Genomic DNA, 25,181 nt, shown 5'->3' with positions numbered 1-25,181 from the left:
ACCTTTAACCTTGCCCTGGGCATTATGAAGGAAGCTTGCTTTTCAGCCAAGATATAATAGCATTTCAGTAGCTCTCTCTGTATAATGGGGTCTCTACAGCTTTCTATGAATTGTTAAACTGAGACAGCAGACAGGAACAGTGTTGCCTCTTTGAAATGACAAGTTGGTGTCAAGCCGGTGTCTAACTGGCTAATGAGAATAACAAAATCCCTCTTTCTCTTCTTTGTACCACTGGAGCAAATTCAAAACAACAGCTGTCCGGTTTCAAGGTACTAAGAGGAGCCTTCATTTTTCCCCTCATGTAACCTCTATTTTTTGGCATTGGGCTTTTCCCCATCTTGGTTAGGGATGGCTTGTGCTAATTCATAATGTACGTGCCAAAGGCTAAATGTAGTTGTGAGGCTGTTATTCCAGATGGATACCTGCAAACATATATGTGGTACAATGTGTCTCGCAAAACTGAGGTTACTTCCAACCTCAGAGAGAGGAAAACAGAACGTGTAAGGCTAGGCAGTACATTTCCCAGAAAGTACTGGAAAACTTGGCTTAGAAAACTAAAATGTTCAGGCCACACACTGGTAACATATAGCTCTTTTATTAGCAAGAAAATATCAGAACTCGATTGACTGAAACAAGGAAGAGGACTCACACAAGCATTTCAGGGATAACACAGGATCCCACCATGTGGACACTATCCTTAGTCCTGCCAGTAGCAAATTACAGAATATCTTGTGTAGGACATTCCTTCAAGCCTAGAAATGTATCTACTGTAGTTGTTCTTCTCTGGATTGATTCCAGGCTCCACAGAAGTATCTTGACCAATGTTTTACTCAATATTCTAAGTGTTCTTTTACAATTTTAACACAGCATCCTTTGATTTAAATTCTACATTTTTAACAGTATTCCTCCCAAGATTCCCCACATTGTCCAAAAGATGAAAATGGTGTGTCTATATATTTACGTAGGTCTCTCTCAAACTCTGCATTTCCCCTTTTCTATTTACAGTGTATGTTTCCGATACTTGCATAGAACACACTGAACTTTGCATGCTAAATGTTATCTGCGAGTTGTTTGCCCAATATCGAATTTAGTCCTAAATTTAGTAAATTTCTACATCAACAGTGTTTGATGATTCTCCTATTTTGGAATTACTAAAGAATTTGACTTGTTAACTTACTATAGCAGTCTGGTGATTTTTATTCTGTGCAGTCTCTAATAATAGGCTCCAGTACTGAAACGACCCCAGTACGCGTTAGGTTGCAATGACATGGCATGCATTAAACCACATCAGAGCTTGCTTGCACCGCAAGGTAGTAGATACAGTATATAAACCTTAAGGCAGTATCCTTGGATTTTCAGACATGGCTCAACTTTAGGTTGCACAATACCAGCATAACCAACTACTTTTCAAGAGCGAAGAGAGATATGATGCTAAGCACTTTGCATACCCCATAACTCTCTCAAAGCAAGGAAGCTTAATTCATTCATATCCCTATTGGAAAGTCCCAGGCAGGACACAAACCCAGGTTTTTTGGCCTACGCATGCACTACTGCTACATACAGTAAAAACATCTGGACTATTCAGCAGGGCTATAGACAAGCCTAGAACTGCTGTATTTTTCAAGTATTATGGTATTATAACACATTCTGTATATATGGAAGAAACAGCGGTCTGTTTTTGACTGCTAAATTGGACCTTATACATGCAATCGGAATTGAATGGCCATTTGGGACAGTTCTGCTTTATTAGAATTATTATTCACCTTAATATAATTCAGTTTGATTTTACACTTAGCACAATCTGAAAATATGTTCTTTGCAAGACATGCTTCTATATTACATAGGAGAAGTCAAGAATGTTTTTGTCAGTTAACATGGGAACTGTAACTGCAAAAATAAGGAAAATGTGGGTGTACATAACAGTTAGAGCCAGTATAAGTCACATGTATTTACACTGTCAAATCAATGTGCTTCAGTTTTCAGGGGAAAGTCTTCTACAGTAAGAGCAGCAAACTCAACATGGACTGATGTTTGCCTCTGCTTTTGGACCTTGCAACATGAACAGGATTTTATTTTGCACACATAGTCATGCAAAGGAATGCATCAAGCATGTTGTATGAGACTCCAGGCCTTTAAGAGAGTTTTTGGACATACAGCAGATAAATACAGTTAACACAAGTTAAACGCTGTGCGTTACTTCACTGGCGAACAGCACTCTTTGAAACAAGCTCCTGTTACAGTAATGATGGCAGAGTGTGAAACAGAAATCAACATCCCAGGAGCATTGGCTCATTAGAGCACAGACTCAATATTGTACGTAGTGTGCTTGTCTCTGAGGCTTAGTGTTGTCTGTTCTGACAGAAAAGTTCCACTACTCTTAAAAACTCTTTTCTTTTTTTCCCTTATTAAAAGCAGTCTGAGCTAAGCCAGGCAGAGTGACTGCAGGAAAGCCTTACTCATTATCCCTGGCCTTACCTGGGGTAGATTCCACTGACCATGTCCTGCTGTAGAAGGTCTGTGGTGGCAGTGCTAGGGCCAGCAGCTTTAGAGATCAGAAGCACCACCAAGCCTCTCATCTGAAGGTTGTTCCTGCTGTCATAGACAAACCCCCTGTTGGAAAGAACAGACGTCTCTGAATACACTTAGAAAAGGCCCTACTGAGTTTGTTATGCGACAGACATTTTTATCTGCACCTCTGATAGCCTTTTAACTAGATGCAGAAGTCACCCATGAACAGCACACAGATGTCAAATCCCTGGTTGTGACTGCAGTGTGATACTGCTCACCCGGATTCATTCAGTCTTTGCGTTATTCCAGCGCTTCACACTTCGATATCCCCGAGTCTCATAAGCCCAACGACTATACACTCATCAGCAAATGCTCTAACATTATTGACATTTTTCTGACATTAACAAGTCAATCAACACAACTCAGCATTTCCACCAGTATAATGTGTTCAGATTAATTCCACTTTCTTCAGCGGTTCAACCCTTGAAACAACAACGATGACCACAGTGTTTGGGAAGGTGTTCACTGCAGACACCAGCATGCCAATTCCTGGGCTTTGAATGGTTAAGAAATACACTTTAAATACTAGGGTTTCACCAAAATCCCCTGGCAGAAGTTTCAGGTCATGTTCAACCCCAGGAGAAAAACAAATCTAAAATGAAGTGATAACCCTGATGTGCACATTTCATAGCAGTCTGGAAACAGATTTATAATCACATATGAGTGGTGAGTCCATATTCATCCTTTCAGAACAGCATAGCAGGTACGGCAATAAAAATCCTATATAGCAGTTTATGAATACAACACGTCCAAAGCAACAGCTTTTTAAATGACACTTTCTCATTACATCGCTTCAATGTCAGATCAATTTCTTACCAGAGAGCCTTGGCTCAAATAGTACATACTGCTCATTTTGGTCAATGTGCTAATAATATCAGAGGAATGGCACTCCCGTTAAGAAGAAGGGATCATTGCATGCCTTATCTATCTTTTAAAAGTCCTCCTTCAATTTCAGTAGAGACAGAAGTATTAGAAGACTTAGTTAATTCTCCAGCAAATGTAAAGAATGACCATTTCATGAGCATTTAAACGATTTAGAAAACAAATTGATGTGAACAGCAATTACACTTCATGCATTAGTAAAAAAAACTATAATTCACAGGATGTCAATAGTCGTATCTACTTGTACACATAGCTTTACAACAGAGCTTAACTTTTTTTTACCTAGTTTAACTTTGACCTATTACTACTATAACTATTACTATAGTGTTTACTCCAATTTTAGTGGGAAGAATGGTCATCCTCAATCTAAATAGATTTGTTCATATTGTCCTCAATGCTTATAATCACCATTGAACATTTACTGTATAAGGTGAAGGGGATAACCTTACTAAATTGTGTCTCCACATTCTCTGCAGTACACCCTGAAGACCATTTACCATCTGCTATATCTGCCATGTGGTCTAGTATATACTGTACATAGCATAAAGTACTCATAGTATACTATGTGGCATACAGACAGTATACCATGTACTTTGCAATGCGGGATAAAGGAAAAAAGGCAACATCTCTCTCCCTAATGATGAAACATCCACTCAAAAATACAAACACTGTTTTAGTATCCAGTATATTAAAGAGATACAGAAATCCGTCATCCATGCTTCCTGCTGCTATTTTCTTTTACCAAACAAATGTTAATTGAAGATGCAAAACAGAAGGAGTGGTCTATGTGATGCAAATGAGTAGCAGAAATATGGCTGCATACTCCAAGACCCTTCAAACGTCCACAGGTGACGATACAGCTCATACACCAGGACACTTCCACTGACTGTGCTTGACCTCTTCTTTTTTTTAAATGCTACATTGAGTTGTTTCTGCAAGATCAAAACAAAGAAGAACCGCAGTTTTAAATGAGACAGAGAATGAAAGTAAATATAAGCATGCTGGTATTCAATTCAAGCAATAAATCCCCAAGTATGTAACAGTTCTTCACAAAATGATGCCTAAGAGAAAATTCTTCATTTGCTCATAATTCATTCAGACTGACAGGTAATACTTGAATGTAAACCAATGCCTGAGCAGTTGTGATACAACTACACACTGCAGCATACTGTACTTAAAATTTCACATTTTGGCAAATGATTGTATGTAAATTAAATGCAGAAAGAACATCCTTAATGAAACAAAATGTTACTCTTGTTCTGTCTCCAGAGGTGATACCTTTAATTTAATTCTCTCTCCTGACTAAGGAATTACTTTTTCCTCGTACTGCACACAAGCAGAATTGCTTATAATTGCTTTATGGAAACTCACATTGGAGGGCAGTGCAATTTTATAGGAATTCCCATGTCGAAATCATCATTAATTCATTCTTTCAAGAAACATTTATGTTGTGATATCATCTGAGGTAGCTGGACCTAGGGCTTACTTTTTACATAGGGAAAAAATTGAAACAAGAAAACAACACACAGAAAGACCTTACAAAATGAAAGTATAAAGTTTTTTTTCCTGTATATTTTTAATTTCCATGTAAGAATGTCAGACTGGGGAAGTAATTTGTCACATCACAGAAGACAAGACAATGAATGTACAGATGTTCACATAGTATTAACCAACATTTTTCACAAATGAACAACTAACGTGCTTCAAGGACTTCAAATCCTTATTAAGTAAATTTCAAATTAAATCTTGAAAGATTTCAGAAGGTAAGAAAGGAGTGGTTAGGGAAGTAGTGTTAGGGCTCAGGAAGCTTTAAGCTGGAAGGTTACAGGTTCAAACTCCAGATGGGCACTGCTGCTGTACTTATGATCAAGGCACTTAATGCCAACTGTCCCGGTAAAATGCCCAGCTGTGGATATTGCTCTGGATAAACGCGGCTGCCATACTCATCACTTTTTACATTGAGCACAGGCCATTTTTCAAAGAAATGATTAATTTAAACGCAAATGTAAAATACATTAGCAAGAGAAAAACAGGTTTATCTAAACATAATATCTCTTGAACTGATCTGAAAAGTAAATATAAGAAAAGAGATAATATTGCAAAAGAAGGACACATTCTATAAAAAGAATGCAAGCGGATCATGTTTTTAATTACCTGTCTTTATCTTATCAAGGGTTTCCAGTTTTCCCCATTGGCAATATTTTATCAATTCTGAAGAAAGACTTCCTCACAATGTGCATGATTTACACATACATTTTTTTTTAAATAACTATTTTTCAACACTCGAACACTGAAGTATGCTCAGGATCTTCAGAGGGGCAAAATTCTAACAGGTAGTTGGCAACGTCAAAGCCTGAAAGTAATGGTTGCCATGGAAATAAACTCCAAATGCAACAGCGCAGGATTAAAACTTGGAAAATGTACCATGCACTACGTGAAACCGTAACCTGTGGTGGATGACAAACAGATCTTGCTGGGGGCTACAACCAGAGACAGGAAGAGCTAACTAAGCCCTCTGTGGCTTCCTTATCAAAGCCACACTCAGGACCCCTCAGGAAACCAAGGTGCTGTAACAGTCAGACGTAAAAACTGTGTCCCTTGTGACGGGACTTAGTCACACAGCTCCCTTAATAATGTTCTCGCCATCTCCAAACCACAGTCCAAAAAAACACAACATGAAATTGAGGATCTGGATACATTTTGGTTTAGATCATTACAAAATGAAACAGTCTACTTCATTTCTGCCATTTTCAAATAAATAAGATGCTAGTTATTATTTCTCCAAAGATCTAAAGGATTTTTAAAATTATTTTTTCTTAGGACTGAGAAGGAAGTTTTAAACATTACTTCTTACATCCACAGAAAAATATATTGTTTTTAGATTTTGTTGTACTGGACTAGAGCAGCACGGTGGCACAGTGAACAGCACTGCTGCCTTGAGTCACTGTGGCGCTGGGTTGAACTCCTCGCGTGCTATCTGTGTGGAGTTAGTATGGTCTCCCCTGTTTGCCCCTAGGGTCTAGAGTATGTTCTCCCCTAGGATCTCCTCTAGGGCCTTGTCCCAGTATGCATAGCTGAGGTCTTGAGTCCTTCATATTTACATTCCTGCTCAGGTTTGCAAGGGCTCAGGGTGTCCCATTTCTAATTTGTGTTTCACAAACATGCTCACAAGTGCACACAATGTGCCCTTTCTGAAGTCTGCATCGGAGCGGACTTCGCTGAAGGGAACTACCCCCAAATCCTTGTGGAATGACAATGTTTCATGTTCTCGCGTATCAAAGCAAGGGGATGCTGCCATTGAGAATACAAAATTCACACATTAGTCAAATTTAACTTTTTTACAGTTTTAAAATTCAGAACAAATTTTCATTAGTCTACTTTAAATTCATACTGTATCTATTCTTGGTAAGAAATGTTGATATAAAGCGATTATTAACCACTTCATTTTGAGCGATGAATATTTGTTTAACCTGCAATGTATTTTGTACACGGAAGGATGAAGTATTTAACAGTACAAAGCTTTGAGGTATGGCCAGATTTATCTTATTTAGTTTACTTTGAATGAACACGCTACGTTCCTCGTACTGTCATTTTTGTACTGGGACAGACGAGATGAAATGTATTTAATAGTACCAAGCTTTGAATAAGCAGAGAGTGGTATTGCCAAGTTTTCCTTAGTTTACTTTGCCCTTTTTGTGTTGTACCTGCTCAAAGTGAATCAACACGATGCGTCACTACATGTGTGCAGGGACAGACAAGATGACACTCAACGTCATCAAATTGTGAGTGGAGCATGAAAAGTTCCCTTGAAACATTTTTTGCAAATGTGCACTGCAAAAGAAGCAGTGGAAAACAGCAGCAACAACAGAAAGCATTTTGACCATGAGCCATGTAACCAATGTGCGAGGGCGTCCCATCACCCTTTTTGTAGGGTGCACCCTTGAATGCTTATGCACTTTTTAGGGAAACTGCAATGTTATTTTTATATTTCGGTGTTAGAAAGAATCAGCACTGATATGTGCATTTCAAACCACAATAAAAGTAAAATGCACAAAGTTACTTCTAAAACATCCCAATTTCCAGGACAAAATAGATCAAATTTCCAGATATGTGCAGCAACATATCTTGGGATTCAGAAGCAGGCAACGAAACTTCCAGTGATGTGAAGCGTCCCTATTACATTGCAAACAAGAAGGCTTGTGAATACATCTCTTAATCCAATAGAAATATTACTTTAGATTTCGAGACGGTTTTGCCAACAAATACTACTTACTTGTTAACACTACATACAGATCATGTTGGAACATTCCTGCTGTGCAATGTCTGTTGCATAACCTGTATTCGTTCATTACATTAGTAATTGGGGTGACTAGTGAGCGGGAAGTGTTCAATGCTTCACATCGCAATTTGTGCAAACTTTTGCTCTTGCCCTCAAGACCTGTGGTTTGTTACAACATGGCGATTTACAGTACTTTCACACAGTTCATGATTTAGTGCTTGATTCAAGATTTGTTTAATTAATTGTGTTACCAGGATTCAATAACTGTGGTTTCCCTTTAGGTCGACACTCATTCTACTTCACAGAAGAGTGGACATGGAGAAAGAGTTTAGTGTGGCATTTGGGACACGGCTTAGGTACTCCAGTTTTCTCGCACAGTCCAAAAACATACTGGTAGGTTAAATGGCTTCAGGGCAAACTGACTCTTTTGTGAGTGCGTGTGTGTTACGGTCTGTCAGCGCTGCAACGGACTGGTGTCCCATCTAGGGTGAATCCAGCTTTGCGCCTGTTGCTTGTCAGGATATCAAACTTCCTCATGACCCTGAATTGGAAGAAGTGATTAGAAAATGGATGGAAAAATGTAAGATCTCGGTTAAACAAGCCAGAATCATAAGCAAGTTGCAAGTAACCCTTTCTTTGCCCTTATGTGAACACGTATAGAGAATTACCATTCATGATATTGCAGTGTCCTACCCGTGCCTAGTCACCACGCTGCAAAAATATTGCTTCTCCACAGTCAGCCCAGAAAAGAGCAAATACTGAATGCGCATTTCGGAACCTAAAAGAATGCCCTACACTGACCAGCTGAAAGAACCGAGCTTTAGTCTTAATTAGAGAGGCTACAAGGGGACCTGATATAAGTATTCATAATTCTCAAAGGCATCAACAAAGTCAACACAGTGGACAGCTTCAAAATGAACAATGAAATACGAGCCAGAGCACATAAGTGGAAATTACGTGGAAGTAATTAGAGTAATTTAAAACAAAGAACAACCGAAGAAAGGGTATGAGTTTGGAACAAGGGACCCAGTCATGTGGTTGAAGCCAATATTTTGCTTCCTTCATAAAACAGCTGGATGAGATCCTTGGATTAATACGTTTTGAAAGGGGCCAGATGGACACAATGGCCTCATCTCATTTGCAACCATCCTTATGATTAAACTGTTCAGAACTGACGAGCAGTGTAGATAATTCCCTTAGTTCCCTCTCTTATGTGTTTTGTGGGGTTCATATTAGGGTCAGAGTAGATGTTTAACCCCCTTTTCACTCCACCATTTTGTCTTCATTTTGGCAGAGTGGTAAGTGGCACTGCCTCCTGAAGAGTATGGGAGTGAGACTGTAAATCACCTCGATGGAAGAGTGGTAGGATGTGGCTTTGTAGAATACTTCTCTAGAAAACCGTCAGCAATTTAATGACCATCAAAAACGAGAAGGCCATTTTTTTTCCCAGCAAACCAAACAGCAGGTTACCGCATGACACTGATGCCACAGCATTTGACTGTTCTCTACTAAGAGGGCTTTTGGAGTGTTGTCAGCATTTCTCCACACCCAAGCTGATCTGATGGAGATGAACTTCGTAAATTCAGGATTCTTCACAAAAGACAAATTCACCAGAAAACTCTACAGGATAGTGATGCATTGTATAACATCCAATGAACTGAGTCTTTGCTCTTTAATGTTGTGTCTGTAATATCTGATGCACTTGCCTTAGTAATGCCCTGTTGTCCCAAGGGTAATATGTGAGTGGCAATGGCTGACACTTGTAACACTATTGTTTTTAAACTGTGATGTTACAGTATGCACACATCAGTTTCACAGGCAATGCATGCAATGACTCAACCTCAGGCTCAGGGTAGATAGCGAAATATCTTGAGCACCAATTGTGCAATGCATTCTGATCACAGAGCTGATGTCTCTACATCTACAAGGCTTTCATTTGTATGCTTTTACAAGTAAGGCAGGAAGCATAAGAGGCAGTTCCATTATTTTCCGACGAGCTAATTCTTTAATGTATTATGTACTGTAATACTATGACTAAGAGGGACATTATTCAAGTGTTCATATTCCTCCAAGTTAATGATTATTGACAAAGGGAATGCAGAGGAGATGGAGAACGGGAGGTGCATCTTTAATCAAACAGCTGTGGAAGGCTGTGGTTGTGGCTGACACTTTTGACACTCCCTTATTTCGCCACAGTGAGGGATTTTCTGTACGTACAGCTTTCTGGCCAAGTTAACGGACCATGCAAAAGCCACCGTTCCAGCCATGGAAACTGTATCAGCTGTTGGAAAGGAAGACATTGAGATACTGCCAGATACAGTAAAGGTCCGCTCTGTAGCAAAGATGCAGTAAATAATTAAGGTTTAAAGAACTCTAGTACAGCCATTGTGTATTATAAGAAGGATGATTTTTTGACAAAATCACTATCCTCTTTTTTACGAGTTACTTTTATGTATTTCTATAAATCTTTATGACCGACAATTAACTTAAACTGACAAGATTAAATATCAAACAGCACAGCCAAGAAGTCGAGTTAATGACTACCATACCTACAACAAACTAGAGCCAGAAACTGAACAAAGAAAACAGGCCTTTCAAGAGGAACTGTCATGGCACTTTCCAAGTCTCTACTACACCGACGTAAGAAAATACCCATTTTCGTCCCTCTAGTTCTTAAAAACGGAGCCACCACCAAGAAACCTGCCATTCGCATCACTGTATTGAAACAAATTCTGTTGAAATAATCCCCAAAGAGCAGTTAATATGGGCAGTTTTAATCTACATCCTTTGGGAGCATCAGCGCTATGTATCACGGCCATCATTAATGCAGAGGCACTGGGGATTCGTACCGCCTACACGGGCACAGGCGCAGGCCGCCTGTTAATACTCTGCAAATTACACCTCCCACTGACACAGTTCACAGAGCTCATTTCTCCTTCTAAGGCAGGGGATAAAAAAAGACACCAAACTAACTAAGCATAGATGTTATTTCAGGTAAGGTAACTTTTTACAATCAGCTCTAAGCGGTTAATTCCAACGTGCGTGAGCCCCTGTATGCGGACAGTAAAACCTGAAAACCTGGAAATCAGATGAATTAGCAGTTTTTAGTGCTCTAATCCCATCAAACCAACCAATGCAATACATGCAATAGAGCATCACAGAATGACACTTTCTCCAACTGAGACTAAAAATGCAGCCACCATCATTAGTGTGGTTCTTTCTCATGCGCTAACAGAATAAAATATGGTAAGAAAAAACTCCATATCCGATTTTTGAAACCTGTGTATCTTTATAGAACTTGAATGTTGTATTAGTTCACCATCCCATAAACCCTACGATTACATTGATAAGTTTAAACCCTGGTTAAGAAGTTGCAAAACCAACCAATTAGTAGTAAGGCAGCTGTGTTGTAGGATGGGGAGACAAAAATTAATCAAGTTTATGTCAGACTTTGCATTTTGTCACCAACATCACACATTATATTTATCCATCATGCAGCCTATAGTGCATAAGCGTTGTGCTGGTTTAATCATAGTGGGGACTAAGTCTGTAAGATAACCCTACTGCATATCACAGCCCATTGTAATACAGAGGAAAGATACTTTTTTCTTCATTGTTCAAGTGTTGGATTTGTACTATGCTTTCCTGTTTGAATCTGAATCAACAAGCATAGCAGTAGTTATTTAGAAATCTGGAAAAAAATGTCTCCACTACAAAAGCTTAACGTGAAAAGAAAAAAGAAAGTAAAACTGTAAACTCCATATCAAATAGGGCAGAATATAAGATTAAATATAACTTGTGGAATTCTTCACAATGTGTTGTTTTTTTAGCCATTGCCACAGATGCAATAAAGCTTCTATTACAAAGGAACAATCAAATATGTCACATTCTCAGTACTGTAAGACCCTACAGCACACCTGCTCTCTTGCTGCAGTCCAATGTCATATAAAATTATCTGTAATGTAGAATTTCTGTGTTTAAGCACAGGCTGAGAGAAAACATCATGGTTCTGATTAAAACAAAGTAAAAGTAAAAGACAGCAAAACCAAATCACTTACGTTTCCTTTCGGATTTAAATTTAATTCTGGGTCAGAAACATGGCTTCAGTTACAAGAAGGGAATTTTAAGTTAAAGGCCACATAAAACAACCAGTATATATTTTTTTCCTTTTCCAACAGAAACAGGGGAGTGGTACAAAGAGACTAAAGATAAAGTATAACTCTCACATCACCCAACCAGACAGATAAAAAATATCACTGACAGGGCTGCAGCCAATTGAAAATATTTATAAAGAGAAAAACTGAAGGTAAACTTGCAATATGTTCCTCCTACTATGCACCTCAAAAAAACAACTTCTTCAGGCATGACAAGCGATATCTACAGCAGTGAAGTAGAGTAAGTTGACGTCCTGGTGCATCTGCTCATCTGCTCCCATATAATGAATAAAACTTAGAACCTCACCAACATGAACCAAACAACAGACTGTTCTCAGCAGGCTACAACATGACATTAACACCAAATAAAACACTAAACCACCACACGAGGCAGACTACACAGGACAGCAGGGAAGGAGTAGAAGAAAACAAGTTCAAGATCACTTAACAGGTGTTTCCAAACAACACACAAAGTTAAGAGGATAATACATCAGTCAAAATGGACTGAAAGAGAAGGATGGGACAGGAAGAACGGAAGATAGACAAGAAGAACAATGGAAGGGAACAGACAGAGAAGAAGCATGGCAGATAAGAGGACCTTGTTCAAGAGCACATGCCATCCTTTATTTTAGGAAACTCTTGATTTCCTTATTTGTGGAATCCTCAGACTAAAGATCTTCTCCCTCAAAAATGATGAATTTTTAAAATAAGGAGATAGATTTCCATTCACATTGGGGCATCTGGTATTATAGGGAGATTTAGCTCTGGGTCTTATTTAGGACAGGTTTACTCTCTCTCATTACACTGTTCAGGCATTATATAGGACTTCTGATTACTGGGTCAGCAGTCTGCGTTTTAGGGGATGTCAGAATATAGGCCTTGTTCTGTCTTTTTCTGTAAATGGCGTTATGTTTTATGTTGTATGTTTGTAACATTGCGTGTTGTCTAATTGTGTTATTATTATTAAACATTTGTCTTGGTTTGCCTCTTATTTACTACTGTCTTGGCAGAGCTTTGCATGAAATAAAGAACTCAGGTGCCTCAAACTATACCAACTACTTGGATATATTTTGACATATCTTTGACAAGTGGAGGTTATAAATAGTTATTTTAATTATCACTTATTCCACTCTATTTCCTTAACAAAAGTCTAATCAAACATTTCTAGACTACACTGAAAGCTAAATAAAATCAAAGGAAATCTTGCACAAAATCATCATAGAGCTACAGGTACAGCTTCAAAATAAGATGAGAGCATAAAGAAGATCTGGTAAAGTCCATAACTGAGGAAAAAGACTGAAATGAACCATCACTGATCAGGAAAGTTGGGGGGGGGGGGGGTGGAGAGTTTACCAGGGTAAGACAGAAAAGGCGGAAAAATAACATATTTGACTAGCTAAGCATGAATACCTTAAAGCAAACAAGCACAAGACCAGAAGCAACTGAGATAAGACAGCAGGATGACTAGATACTGCCCAAAGGCCACTGAGAGAACTGAAGGTAAAAGCACTGAAAACATCAATAATGCAGCGAAGGTTTGAAACAGTGGATGAGAAAAATGATCACGCCTTATTTCGCTATTCTTTGAAAATAACATTTCAAACCTCTCCACAAATCTAAAAGATATTTAACCCCAATTTTTAAAGATTATTCCAAAGTGTTCCAAGATCAAGCTCAAACACATGCACAACTTCAGCTCTACCAATATGGGAGTAAACTCACACGTCTTCCTTGCAACACTTTAATTATATCTGCTACACAGAGCTAACTCTCACTTGGAGAAGACAGAGAGCATTGTGAGAGTTATGTTCTTTGACTTCTCCAGTGCCTTTAACACCATCCATCCACACTTACTGAGAGATAAACTAAGGGTGGCGCAGGTGGACACTCCCCTGGTGTCGTGGATTATAGACTATCTGACCTGCAGGCCACAGTACGTACGGCTACAGAGCTGTGTGTCCCAACAAGTTGTTGGCAGTACTGGGGCTACACAGGGGACTGTCCTTGCTCCATTCCTGTTCACCTTCTACACCTCTGACTTCAGGTACAACTCTGAGGCATGTCTGGAGAAGTTTTCCGATGACTCTGCAATTGTAGGGTGTATTAGGGAGGGGAGGGAGTGAGAATATAGGAGCTTGATTTCCAACTTTGTGGAGTGGTGTCATTTTAACATCTTCAGCTTAACACCAGCAAGACTAAAGAAATGAGGGAATAAGTCTCCGCTGAACCCTGTTTCCATCCAGGGTGAGGACATTTAGGGGGTGTAGTCCTACAAGTACATAGGGGTACACCTGGATGATAAGCTGGAGTGGTCTGGTAACGCTGACGCCCTGCACAAGAAAGGTCAGAGCTGACTTTTTTTCTTAGGAGGCTCAGGTCCTTTGGTGTGTGGGGGACACTGCTACACATTTTTTATGAATCAGTGGTGGCAGCGGCCATCTTCTACACTGTTGTGTGCTGGGGCAGCAGCATCATGACAAGAGATAAGGCTGGCACTGTGTTGGGGATGAGTCTTGACCCCCTGGCGGTGGTGGCTGAGAGGAGAATGCTGACCAAGCTCACAGCCATCATGAACAACACCTCTCATCCGCTTCATGGGACTGTTACTGGGCAGTGGAGCACTTTTAGCAACAGACTGCTCCAGCTACGGTGTTCAAGGGAACATTTCCGCAGGTCTTTCCTCCCGGAGGCTGTCAGGGTGTATAACGCTGCCCTAGGTTAGGACTGTTAGCCCGTCATTTGCTCGTCTATGGACAGCATGTTGCTCCATTGTACTTTTTTCTGGGACACTCAATCTGAATATACCTATGCACATTTTGCGCATATTTTATTGTTTTTACAGTGACTATGAGCATATTTTGCACACACCTATGTATTTATATTATATTTATTTTGTATTACTGTACTTATTTTAATTTTTCATCTATTCTGATGTCTGTTTTTTGCTTGTCTTTGGCTGGACTGCTGTAACACATCAATTCCCCTTTGGGATCAATAAAGTCTTATCTTATTATAGGACATTTACCACAAAAACCATATACTGTAACTTAAGGAAACACTTTTCTTGCAATTCTTTCTTTACCAAAAGATCAAAACACCACTACTGCTATGATAAACTGTGTCACATAGTTGGCCCTGTAAACTCCTGCTCATTATATAAGATTTGGAATCAACAGTAATACATGACCCAAGAGCAAATATCTTCTCAGAGTGCTCTGTTATAAGGGAACTACTCAATGCAATAAAAAAATGCTTATATTGTTCTGTCTTAATTTATTCCATGCAAGTGTTTAATTTATGAGGAAATCCTTGGAGAGGGCATAGCATTAAGTCTACAAAGAATTCACAGCAAACTTACATCAGATTTGCCATTGGTGTTAGAATGACCAAATACTAATCTTGGTATTACATCATATTGCACATAGCATGTCAACTAGAACTCTGGACTGAACTACTTATTCTTCTCATCAATCTCAACAACTACACTTCCAACTCACATTAGCTGGTACATTTCGGAAGAATAGTTATGTCTCTGGACTTGTAACCAGAAGATCGTGGAGTCAAACCCCAGGTGGGCCACTACTGCCGTACCCTTTCACCAGTAAAATGCCCTGCAGTAGAAATGCAGACACCCCATTGTAAATGAGAATTTGTTCTCTGATGACTTACCCAATGAAATAAAGGATTCTTATTTCAATGCACGTGGCAGTCATTAGCTATTGCCTTTTCACAGAACACGTTACAGCTTTGACAAAAAGAACAGTACCTAGTTACTGTAGTTGCTTTTCCAAAACAATACTTTTACAAATTTGCCCTTTGTCTTCTAGCCTGCAGTATTTACGAGACGAGCACAATAAAAACAATACATTGAAATATCACCTCACCAATGTCAATGTAAATAAAACCTTCTCTTCATAACAGACTATCAGGTTGCGCAGATTTTGACAGAAATATTGATGTTTTCCAGGAGTAAAAAACAAACGAGGTTGTTGGGAAAGTTTCTTCTGTTGTCAAGAAGAAGTGAGCAGAAAAACTCTGAGTGCCTCCAAAAGCCTTTTTATCCGTTACTTAATTATTAATGGGAAAGACGCACTCTAAAAAACACTTGGCAGAAAATCATGATACACCTGAAGGCGTTCATATGTCTTTTATTAATAAAACAATAAGCAAAACCCTTTGCATACAGAAGTGAGTAGTGGCAATGTACCCCCAAAAGCACTTTAAATTTATTGACCCCAACATTCTCCTTGCACGGGACCCCCTTAGTAACCTATAAAAGAAGGTTGTTTTGAATGGGCCTAGTGTTTAACATAATACAAACATAAACAAGATAATGGGTAAAATGATAAAATATGTTTATTACGATATTACACAACGCTAGCTCAGCAAGCCAAGTTATGAGGGACAAAGCATGCTGTACTGTTTGTTGTACTAGAAGCAGAGTGCTCTTGGAAGAACCAAGTTTGAATTCCCTGTGTAAAACATGGCACACAGCTTCACTGATCTGCATCTCCACTTTTAACATGTGACCTTCAGCAAAAGTGTCACAATCCTAGGAAGAGGTTAGATGAAATATTCTGCAATGAGAAACTCCCACTGGGAAATTGACTTCACCTAAAACTATAGTTAAACTTATTTTGAAAAGCATATCTTAATTATTACTTTTCAGTACTCCGTACTGCATTATTTCTATTAAATAATTGTGCTTATTTCACTTTGGACAGTCATACTGTGGATACTATCCCGATGTATGCGTGATGTATGTCTGATATCTGAAAATATCCATTTTCCAAACCTTTCAATCTGGAAGGAAAAAAAATGGTGGTCAGCACAACAGACAAGTACGGTTTTGAGAAAATAAAGGTCACATTTCAGATGAAGGAAAAATGAAAAAAGCATAGATCCAATTATCCAGAGTCAGTAAGAATAAGATGGGTACCGTGGTTTCTCAAGGTTGGTAATGAAAAGGGTCTACAGTTGATAATTCTCAGGTTATACTACCATTAAATCATGAGATTTGGACTCACAATTCAGTTCCCGTCAAAAGATTTCACAACACTCTGCTTCTGTATGCATTTTTTCATTCAAAATGTAAAACCGCTGCAGGCATTTAAAAGTAGTTCACATGTACAAAACAGAGAATGGGCACGAAAGAATTTCATTTAACAGGAATCTGAGCCTTGAGGTAGGTGACATCACCGGGACAATGATAAAAACTACAGTGAAAGGACAATGTGCAGAAAAGTGACAACACTGAGTCTTAAACCTGTCACTGCAAGTTCAAGCCATGCATCTCTTTCATCATCTTCTCCTCCCTTGCACTGCTCCTGTGTAGAATCCCTTACCACAGCAGACAGAGGACTATTTACTCCACCTCAGTGCTGGCTCATGAGAGAAGGAGTTAAATCTCCCCGCAAATCAACAATCGCCAACAGGGCACATAACAAACCTCATTTCAGATGGATGAAGTCCTGTCTTTACTATGTGTGATTCACATACTGTAAATGCAGCCAAACAGCTCTGTCTTATTGGAATTGATTTTCTTCAGCCCTCTTTTTTTTAACATCTCTTTGTTCTGCAGACTGTCATAAAATCATCCACGGGGTGAAATGCAACTTTCTTTACAGAATAAGAAAGCATTTGAAATTGTGCATGAATTAAACACAGGATTAAATAATACATCAGTTTAAAGATGAAGGCATTATTGAAACATACAGTATATAGGCATTTACTGAAGAAAATAAATGCTTGACACTTACAGGTATATCCTAAATCATGAAGATGCTCAAAACAACAGAAAAACAAAATTAACAAAAAGTCTTAACATATCGATCGATAAAATAAGTAGTTCTCCACAAAAGTGAAAGAAGCAACAAAGCTCCCTGCAACAGAATCTCTCGTTTCTTCATTTCTCCCAATGCCTTGATTTATCACAAAGTCTTTTTTTTTAACACCTTTTTTAACCACGAACAAAAGAAAAAGAATGTGTCGAGTAAATCAGAGCAACACCGTCTTCTCTGGTTTGGGATATTTTTGTCTCTGCCTCCCCACTGCAAGAGGCTGAGTGAGAAATACGAGACAAAGGTGCCAATCTGACAGTGAAAAATCATACTGTCAGACGTTGACTTCACCCAGTGCTACGACGCTAAAATGGATTGTCATATCAGATTTAGGTGTATAGGTTATTACACCCTTGAACTATAATTTCAAACACAACTGCCTGCAAAGTCAGATGGTTTTCAGCCTCACTCAAACCGCTATCCTCTGGGAGGAGGGCTCCCACAACTAGCCAGTAGGGCAACTGCGTTTATCTTCTTTTGGAACGGATATGATAATGAAGATGAAAGGAAAGTAAATGCTTTTTTACCAAATCCATCAAAGTTAAATCCTAACTGAGATACCTTCCTTTCAAGCCCTGCTTCTTTGTTTCTTTGAAGGGTTTGCTCCTACCCTTCCTTGGCAATGAGATCTCAAATTACCAATGACCAATATCTGCTGCCTCCTAGTGAAGATGGCAGCCGACTTCGGAGAATTCAGATAGTTTCGACTCATCACCCATTGAACTTCGAATCAAATCAGCGAGACCAAGTGATGCAATCCCTTGAGAAGTGCAGGCTGTAAATAATGTATATCAATGCCAAGGGTAAGAGACAGAAAGCAGCCTCTTGAAGGAGAACTGCAATGGGATTTTTTGATTTCGGGGTTAAAAAGAATCAGCATTTTTGAGTGCATTTCAAACCACAATAAAAGTGAAATGTACACAGGAACTTGTTCAACCTCTAATTTATATTACAAAAATTTCCAAGTATGTGCAGCACCATGTTCTGAGATTCAGAACGAGGCAACAAAACATCTAAGGACTTGACGCGGTCCTATTACATTGTAAACAGGCAAGCTTGTGAATACATCTCTTTTAATCCAGTAAAAATATTGCTCTCGATTTCAAGACAGTTTGGCCAACACATACTACTTACTTGTTAACTCTGCAGGCAAATCACTTTGGGACATTTCTGCAGTGAAACGTCTGATGTACAGCTGGTATATCACATTAGTTATTATGGAGACTAGTGAGCAGGAAGGGCCGCAATCTGCAAGTATTCTCACTCTCGCCCATGGTGAGACCAGGGGTTTGTGACAAAGTTAAACAAAACAATCCTAAACTTAAACAAAGTTCGCGATTTGGTGCTTAATTCAAAATTTGTAAAAACAAAACGTCCAAACCGTCAAGTCATTTATTTTGCTATCGAGATTTAATAACCAATCTGAGAAACTGGGACTGAAGTTCCCCTGGGCCCACTGAGGCCACAACTACAAACACCACTCTTTCCTGCCAGCATTCACCTGTGGAACTGCCACGACACTCAAAGGCACAGATTTGGTCGCCGAGGAACTTTATTGTGGGCTGCTTCAGGGGCTGTGTGAAATTTCTTTAGTAATATCAAGCTGCCTGGAGCACTCTAGGGACCATATAGTACAGTCTTGGCTTTACCACTGGATTAAAGGACTGCAACAGCTCCGTCTTCTCTCAACAACAAAATGGAGCAGATGGATATATGGCAGGCTGTCCACAACCAGAATCACTAAACTCTAAGAAAGTCCGAGAAGGAAAGGGCCTTGTGTAAACCCTGGCAGGCTGAACTGAAAGACAGAAGTTGCTGACCTAACTTGGGTATTGTTTCCATTTGTTTCAAAGTGAAAATTGGACTGATTGGACTATAATTACTTGGATCAGTTTGTCACCCTTTTTATATACTGGCGCTACATTTTCCAGTGGTCTGGGAGTGTTACTGCTGTCTGGAGTGCTGCAAGTATTTTGTTAATGGCCTGTGAAAACAAAAACATCTCTTGTTTTCTTAAGCGCAACTGGTAGAATACCACGAGGCCCTGCATACTTATTTTAAGGGCTTCTAATGGCTAGAACATTTCTTAACATAAGAAATGTCGTAAACAAGTGGAGGCCAATATACCTATGAAGCGTGTTTGACAGTCAGTAGTTAACGGATCCAAAGTTCTCATCCAGCCATTTCTTGAAAGAAACCTGGGTAGCAGCTTCAACAACATTGCTGGATAGTTTGTTCCATACTCTCACAACTCTTTGGATAAAGAAATGCCTGATGCTCTTGGTTTTAAATGCACTTCCTTAGTGAATATACAGTAAGAGCAGATTAGAGTTCTTTGAACACAGAGCAACAGTAAAGGATGAGAGCAGTAAATATGCATGTAAGGCTGGTCTTTGAGTGGACTATTTATCAACCAACATGTCACTAAAGGCTATTAAAGGCTTCTGTTATTGTACATAGAGACACTGGGTGATGATTACTTTATAGGTAAGTAGGAATTGATGAAGCGTTTAAAAAGCACATTCCTACATGGGGGTCAATTAGAATGTTTGGGGTTATATAAAGGATTGTCACAGTGTTACCAGGTGTTGGGGACTTAGACAGCAGCCTGGATTGGATTATTTTTAGAGTTTTGTTATAACAGATGCATTGATATCCCTGCAATAAAGCCTCTTGCACCATCCAGTCTTGTCCACTATGCAATTTGAATGTTGTCAGATCTCTGGAGCCACCTTAATTAAGGATGTGTCTGGTGCTATATCAGCTGGTAATAAATGTTAGATAATGCAGGAAAGAGAAGAAAACACAAAACATTTCGGCTGTGGAGCCTTCTTCTGGTGTGAAGAAGTCACAACCGAAATGTTGCATTTTCTTTCTTCTCTTTTCAGCATGGAAGAGACCTATTACTTGTTCCTTTGCAGCCTACGCATGCTGATGCAGCTACCCACCTGAACTACTTCAATGTTAGATAATTTTAACATTATCATACTCCTCCTCATTAAAGGTTAATTCTCAAATTGCAGGAGGCAAATGCATGCATTTGGAGTGAGAAGTGGGTAGTGGATAGAAACCACAGTACAGAAGAGAAAAGTGTTAAAATATGTGTGATGCCATTGGTGGAGTACCACAGGAATCTGTATTAGGACCAATATTCTCATTTAAATTGATCATTTGGATTTAGATAATAAAAGTCAAATTCACATTCAATACCAACATACTGTAGGAGCATTAGCAAAAATTATAGAAGCTTTAAAACAAATTCAAAACTATTAAATACAATTCAAAACTTGCCAAACAAATTTCAGATTAGGTGGGTAGCTGCATAGTGTTACATGCAGGCACCAAAACAAACTATAGATTCAAAATAAGAAATAATGAGCTTGAAGAAGCTACAGCCTGGATGTTGTACATGTATATCTTCTAGATCATCTGGGGAAGCTTTAAAAAAGGCAAACAGAATATTGAAAAAACAGCATTTTCACTATGTTGAAATTGTACAATGCACTAATAAGGCCTTATTTATAATATTTTATTTAAAGTTTGGTCATCATAATATAAAAAAATACATTACTGCTCAGGAACCAGACCAGGCAAAAGTAAACATATATATTGATGGGCTCAAGTGGCCCTCTGCACAGTGGCTAAAACAAGATAAGACTTTATTGATCCCAAAGGGAAATTGAGACCTTACAGCAGCTTGACAAGCAAGACAGACATTAGAAAAGACTAAAAATAAAATAATATAGTAAACAATATAGAACACAAAAATAAAATAAACAGATTTAGGAAAAAATAGGCGTGTGCAAAAGATGCTAATAGTCACTGTTAAACAATAAAATGTGCAAAATGCATATATATATATTGAAAATACCACAGTATAAACAGTAGATTAATTCAGTGTCCAAAAACTACATGAGTGCAACATGGTGTCCATAGATGAGCAGATGAAGGGCTAACAGGCCTAGCCTAGGGCAGCGCTATACACCCTGACTGCCGACGGGAGGAAGGACCTGCGGAAAAGTTCTGCATCTTTTTGATCTTGAACACAGCAGACCTGATTCAAGTATTCAAAATTCTACAATCCCTGATGGTCAATGTTTGATCTAAAACTAATTAAATAAGCATCCAACTTCTGTTGAGGCAAACAAGGACTGTGATGATGTTGTACTCTGTAGCCCTGGGGAGGTGGATGCAGCTCGCCAAGGACAGCAAAGAGAAGACATCTCTGCATTTCTGAACCTGGAACCACTTGGCTGAGATCAAGTGGATAAAATTTCAATCATGGGCTGAAAACAGGCAATATCTGCATATTCCTTCTGAAGTGTATTTCATGATCTGCCCACAAAATAATGTTACAAGGCATAAACAAAATACACTTAATTTGAAAAATTTTACTCTATTGATCACAAAAAAGAAACTTTTCATTTTTTTTATAAAAGATCTGAAAGCTAAGCACAGAACAGTACAGATGTTTGCAGAATAGAATAATAATACTTTACTACATTTTATAAATTTGCAGAACAACCTTTTTCTGGAAAGAGGTTTCCAATACTTAGAACAGCAGTCAAAGCTATTGGGTCACTAACATGACCTTAGTAATGCACTACTAGAACAAACTGTACATTACTGGTACAATATATTCACAACAAAACAGTGCATAAGAAGAAAGACAGGACAGAGATTGTCAGAATGCTACATTGCCAAAAACAACTAGGATATTAGGAATGGTTTAAGGTAGTTTGAAAAGTCTTTTTTTTTAAATATTATAATCCTAATCACACAGTCAAAATAAATCTACAGTTAAGTAGCTTACTGTAAATCAGAAAGAAGAGTAACACTTTGAAAACACATGTGCTGTCCTAACCTCAACCCCTATTTGTAATAAATCTGACACAAGTGTGAAAAAATTAAAGGAGCTAATTTTAAATGAAAGATGAATAGGACTAAAAATTCAGAGCAAATAACTGCTAAAAATAAGACAAATGTTTGGGTTTGGCAAAAAAAAGTGGATGATTTCAATAGAAAATGAAAGTAGAAAATGTGCACAAAACATATCCTCAGCTGCATATTTTTAGAAAGAGGATATGATTTTATATAAACCAATGACTTAGCTGATAATACAGTGCCTTCATTATTTTCCACTGTTAATTTGCATGTTTTACAATTAGCCAGTTACAGAAAGAAATGTAAGTAGGTCTGTTAAAACGTGGCATGGTTTTATTATTTTACTAGCCAACTGCGTTCAAGATAACTGGTCCAAGAGGACTATGCTCCTGGTTTACTAGAGAACAGCGATATAGGCAAGCAGAAGCTGATTAGATCTGAAGTATATACATGTTCAAAATAAATCATGTACTGCAAAGATTATAAATGTAATTTAGTATAAATTTACAGACTTCCAAATTGCTAAAAATAAAAATGAAAGCGAATATTCCAAAAGATTTACATTCACATAGCAGTGTTCCTTGTAAATCTCTCACATACAATATTGCTCTAGGACTAGCTAGTATGGCAGTCTGTGTTCTGTGCATGAGCTGGACCAGGGGGGTGTACTATCATCAGTTCTGGAGGCAACTCAGAGCTGAAGATGAGGTGCACTACTGTACATATTCAGGGCATGAGAAAATGAAACCTTTTAATTGTGCAAACTGACCTGTACTTATAAAGAACTTTCAAACCTTGTTAAGATGTCAAATATTTGTTTCACCGAGAGTCCTCAAAAATGCACTGATTAAATCAAATCTTTGTCTTGCATGTGAAAAACGTCCTTTTAAAAATTTTGCTATGGGAAAAACGGAACCAAGCGTACCGTGGTACACTGCAACCAAAGTAAATTCGCGCAGGAACACGGTAAAGTAAATACACTGTGGGAAACATAAACATACATTGCCCTCACCCTCCAACCACAATACCTAATTAAATTATTGGACATACGTTAAATGGTCTCAGGACATGACAAACTCTTACCTTGCAGTGTTGAGTAAAGGGTGTTTTGTTCCGACCAGTTTCCTGACTTGCATTGCCACGTTGCTGAGTTCATCACTTAATAGACAGCGAAGGCTCATGAAAGAGGTTGGATACCCTACTATCTTTTCAGCATCGGAAACAACTTTACTCCAGTTAGAAGGCGAAGAGTTTGAAAAAAGGCTAATATTTCTGTGACCTCTATTTAACACACCAAGGCAAGTAAGCGTGTTTCGCACCAAAGTCATTCTGGCAATCAAATATATTAAGACACGAACATATACTTAGCTGTTTAATCAGCTGCTCAATTTCATAGACAAGCTGTCAGACAAACAATACAGATGATCACAAGATACTCTGTGTCTTACAAAGTACAACGCAGTTATTTAAACCTGATTTGCTCATGAGTGTACCAATGTTAAACGCTGTACCTTAAAATTCGAACATTGATATCTAAGTAAAATTATATTTTTCCTGTTGCATTTCTTACTTTTCTCTGAATGACAACAGAGAAGTAAGCTGATATTATGAGACAAACTAGGTCTCACGACACTTCAATGGGCGCCGCCATCTTTGATAAAACAAAATCCGTCACGTCGCAAATCAGATGCCGAATACTTGCGTGTGTCCACAGCACTAAGGACGAGGTAGTGCCACAGTGGAAATGCTGGGATGCGAGTGTGTTTAATCGAAGATACGGAATTACGTATAATGGAAATAAATCTTTAATTAAACCTGAATTAATGACGATTAAAATTAAATTAATGAATACATTATTCGAATCACTGGTTTAATCTCGAAATGCAGGTAGCTCAATAAACATCAGAGTATGAAACGTTAGTATTTAGTAAACCCACTGAACCCACAAAAGTAGGACTATTGTCTGCTAATAGACCTTTACAGTACGTTTAAATATATACATTAGATTGTAAATTGACGCCGATTGTATAACCTTAACTCAATAAAATTTAAATTAGCTATTTTCGAGGAGCTTTTTACTGGTGGTTTACTCTGGTATCATCATATACCTTTTGAATACCGTATTCTCCAGTTAGTCACCTGTTCAAGGTGTATATATCAGAAGAATTAGGGTTTTCGAGTCTTCTTACGATAACTGTTTAATGTCACTAAAATATTTGTTTTGCGCATTTCCCAGACAAGTTTCTCAGCATTTCAAAATTCTATAGATTGTTTTATTATGGACAGTTAAGAAACCCTGAATAATTAGTCCCCATTACTCACAATTTTAATATTACAGAAATAATATGTCATTTGTAGCCTGGGAGGTTCATGCTTTCATCTTCTTACCATAACTTTTAAGTTTTGTCTTGTTTTCTGCAACAGACGTGATTCATTCTTTCATTCTTCCTAAAGGTTGAATTGTGTTCTCCGATTATTCCTTTCTACTGTATATCACTTCTCGCGTTTTTATTTTCTTTCAACCATCTGTGCACCTACTCATTATGTCAAACGGGTGTTCGCATATACAATTAA

General features: G+C 38.4%; 1 protein-coding gene across 1 annotated transcript in view; it reads right to left on the bottom strand.

Moving 5' to 3' along the window:
• pdss2 (prenyl (decaprenyl) diphosphate synthase, subunit 2) overlaps positions 1-24,281 on the bottom strand; it is a 69,284-nt gene extending 45,003 nt beyond the window's left edge. The window contains exons 1-2 of the mRNA XM_015349364.2: positions 23,691-24,281; positions 2,476-2,610 (exon numbers count right to left, since the gene is read on the bottom strand). Coding sequence (XP_015204850.2) covers positions 2,476-2,610; positions 23,691-23,935 — 380 coding nt within the window. The 5' untranslated portion in view covers positions 23,936-24,281. The remainder of the gene's footprint in view (positions 1-2,475; positions 2,611-23,690) is intronic.
• Between the last annotated feature and the right edge of the window lie 900 nt (positions 24,282-25,181).

Source organism: Lepisosteus oculatus, chromosome 2 (assembly GCF_040954835.1).
Source record: "Lepisosteus oculatus isolate fLepOcu1 chromosome 2, fLepOcu1.hap2, whole genome shotgun sequence".
NCBI classification, from domain to species: domain Eukaryota; kingdom Metazoa; phylum Chordata; class Actinopteri; order Semionotiformes; family Lepisosteidae; genus Lepisosteus; species Lepisosteus oculatus.
The sequence above is the reverse complement of the archived record's forward strand: the minus strand, read 5'-3'. Positions and strand labels throughout refer to the sequence as shown.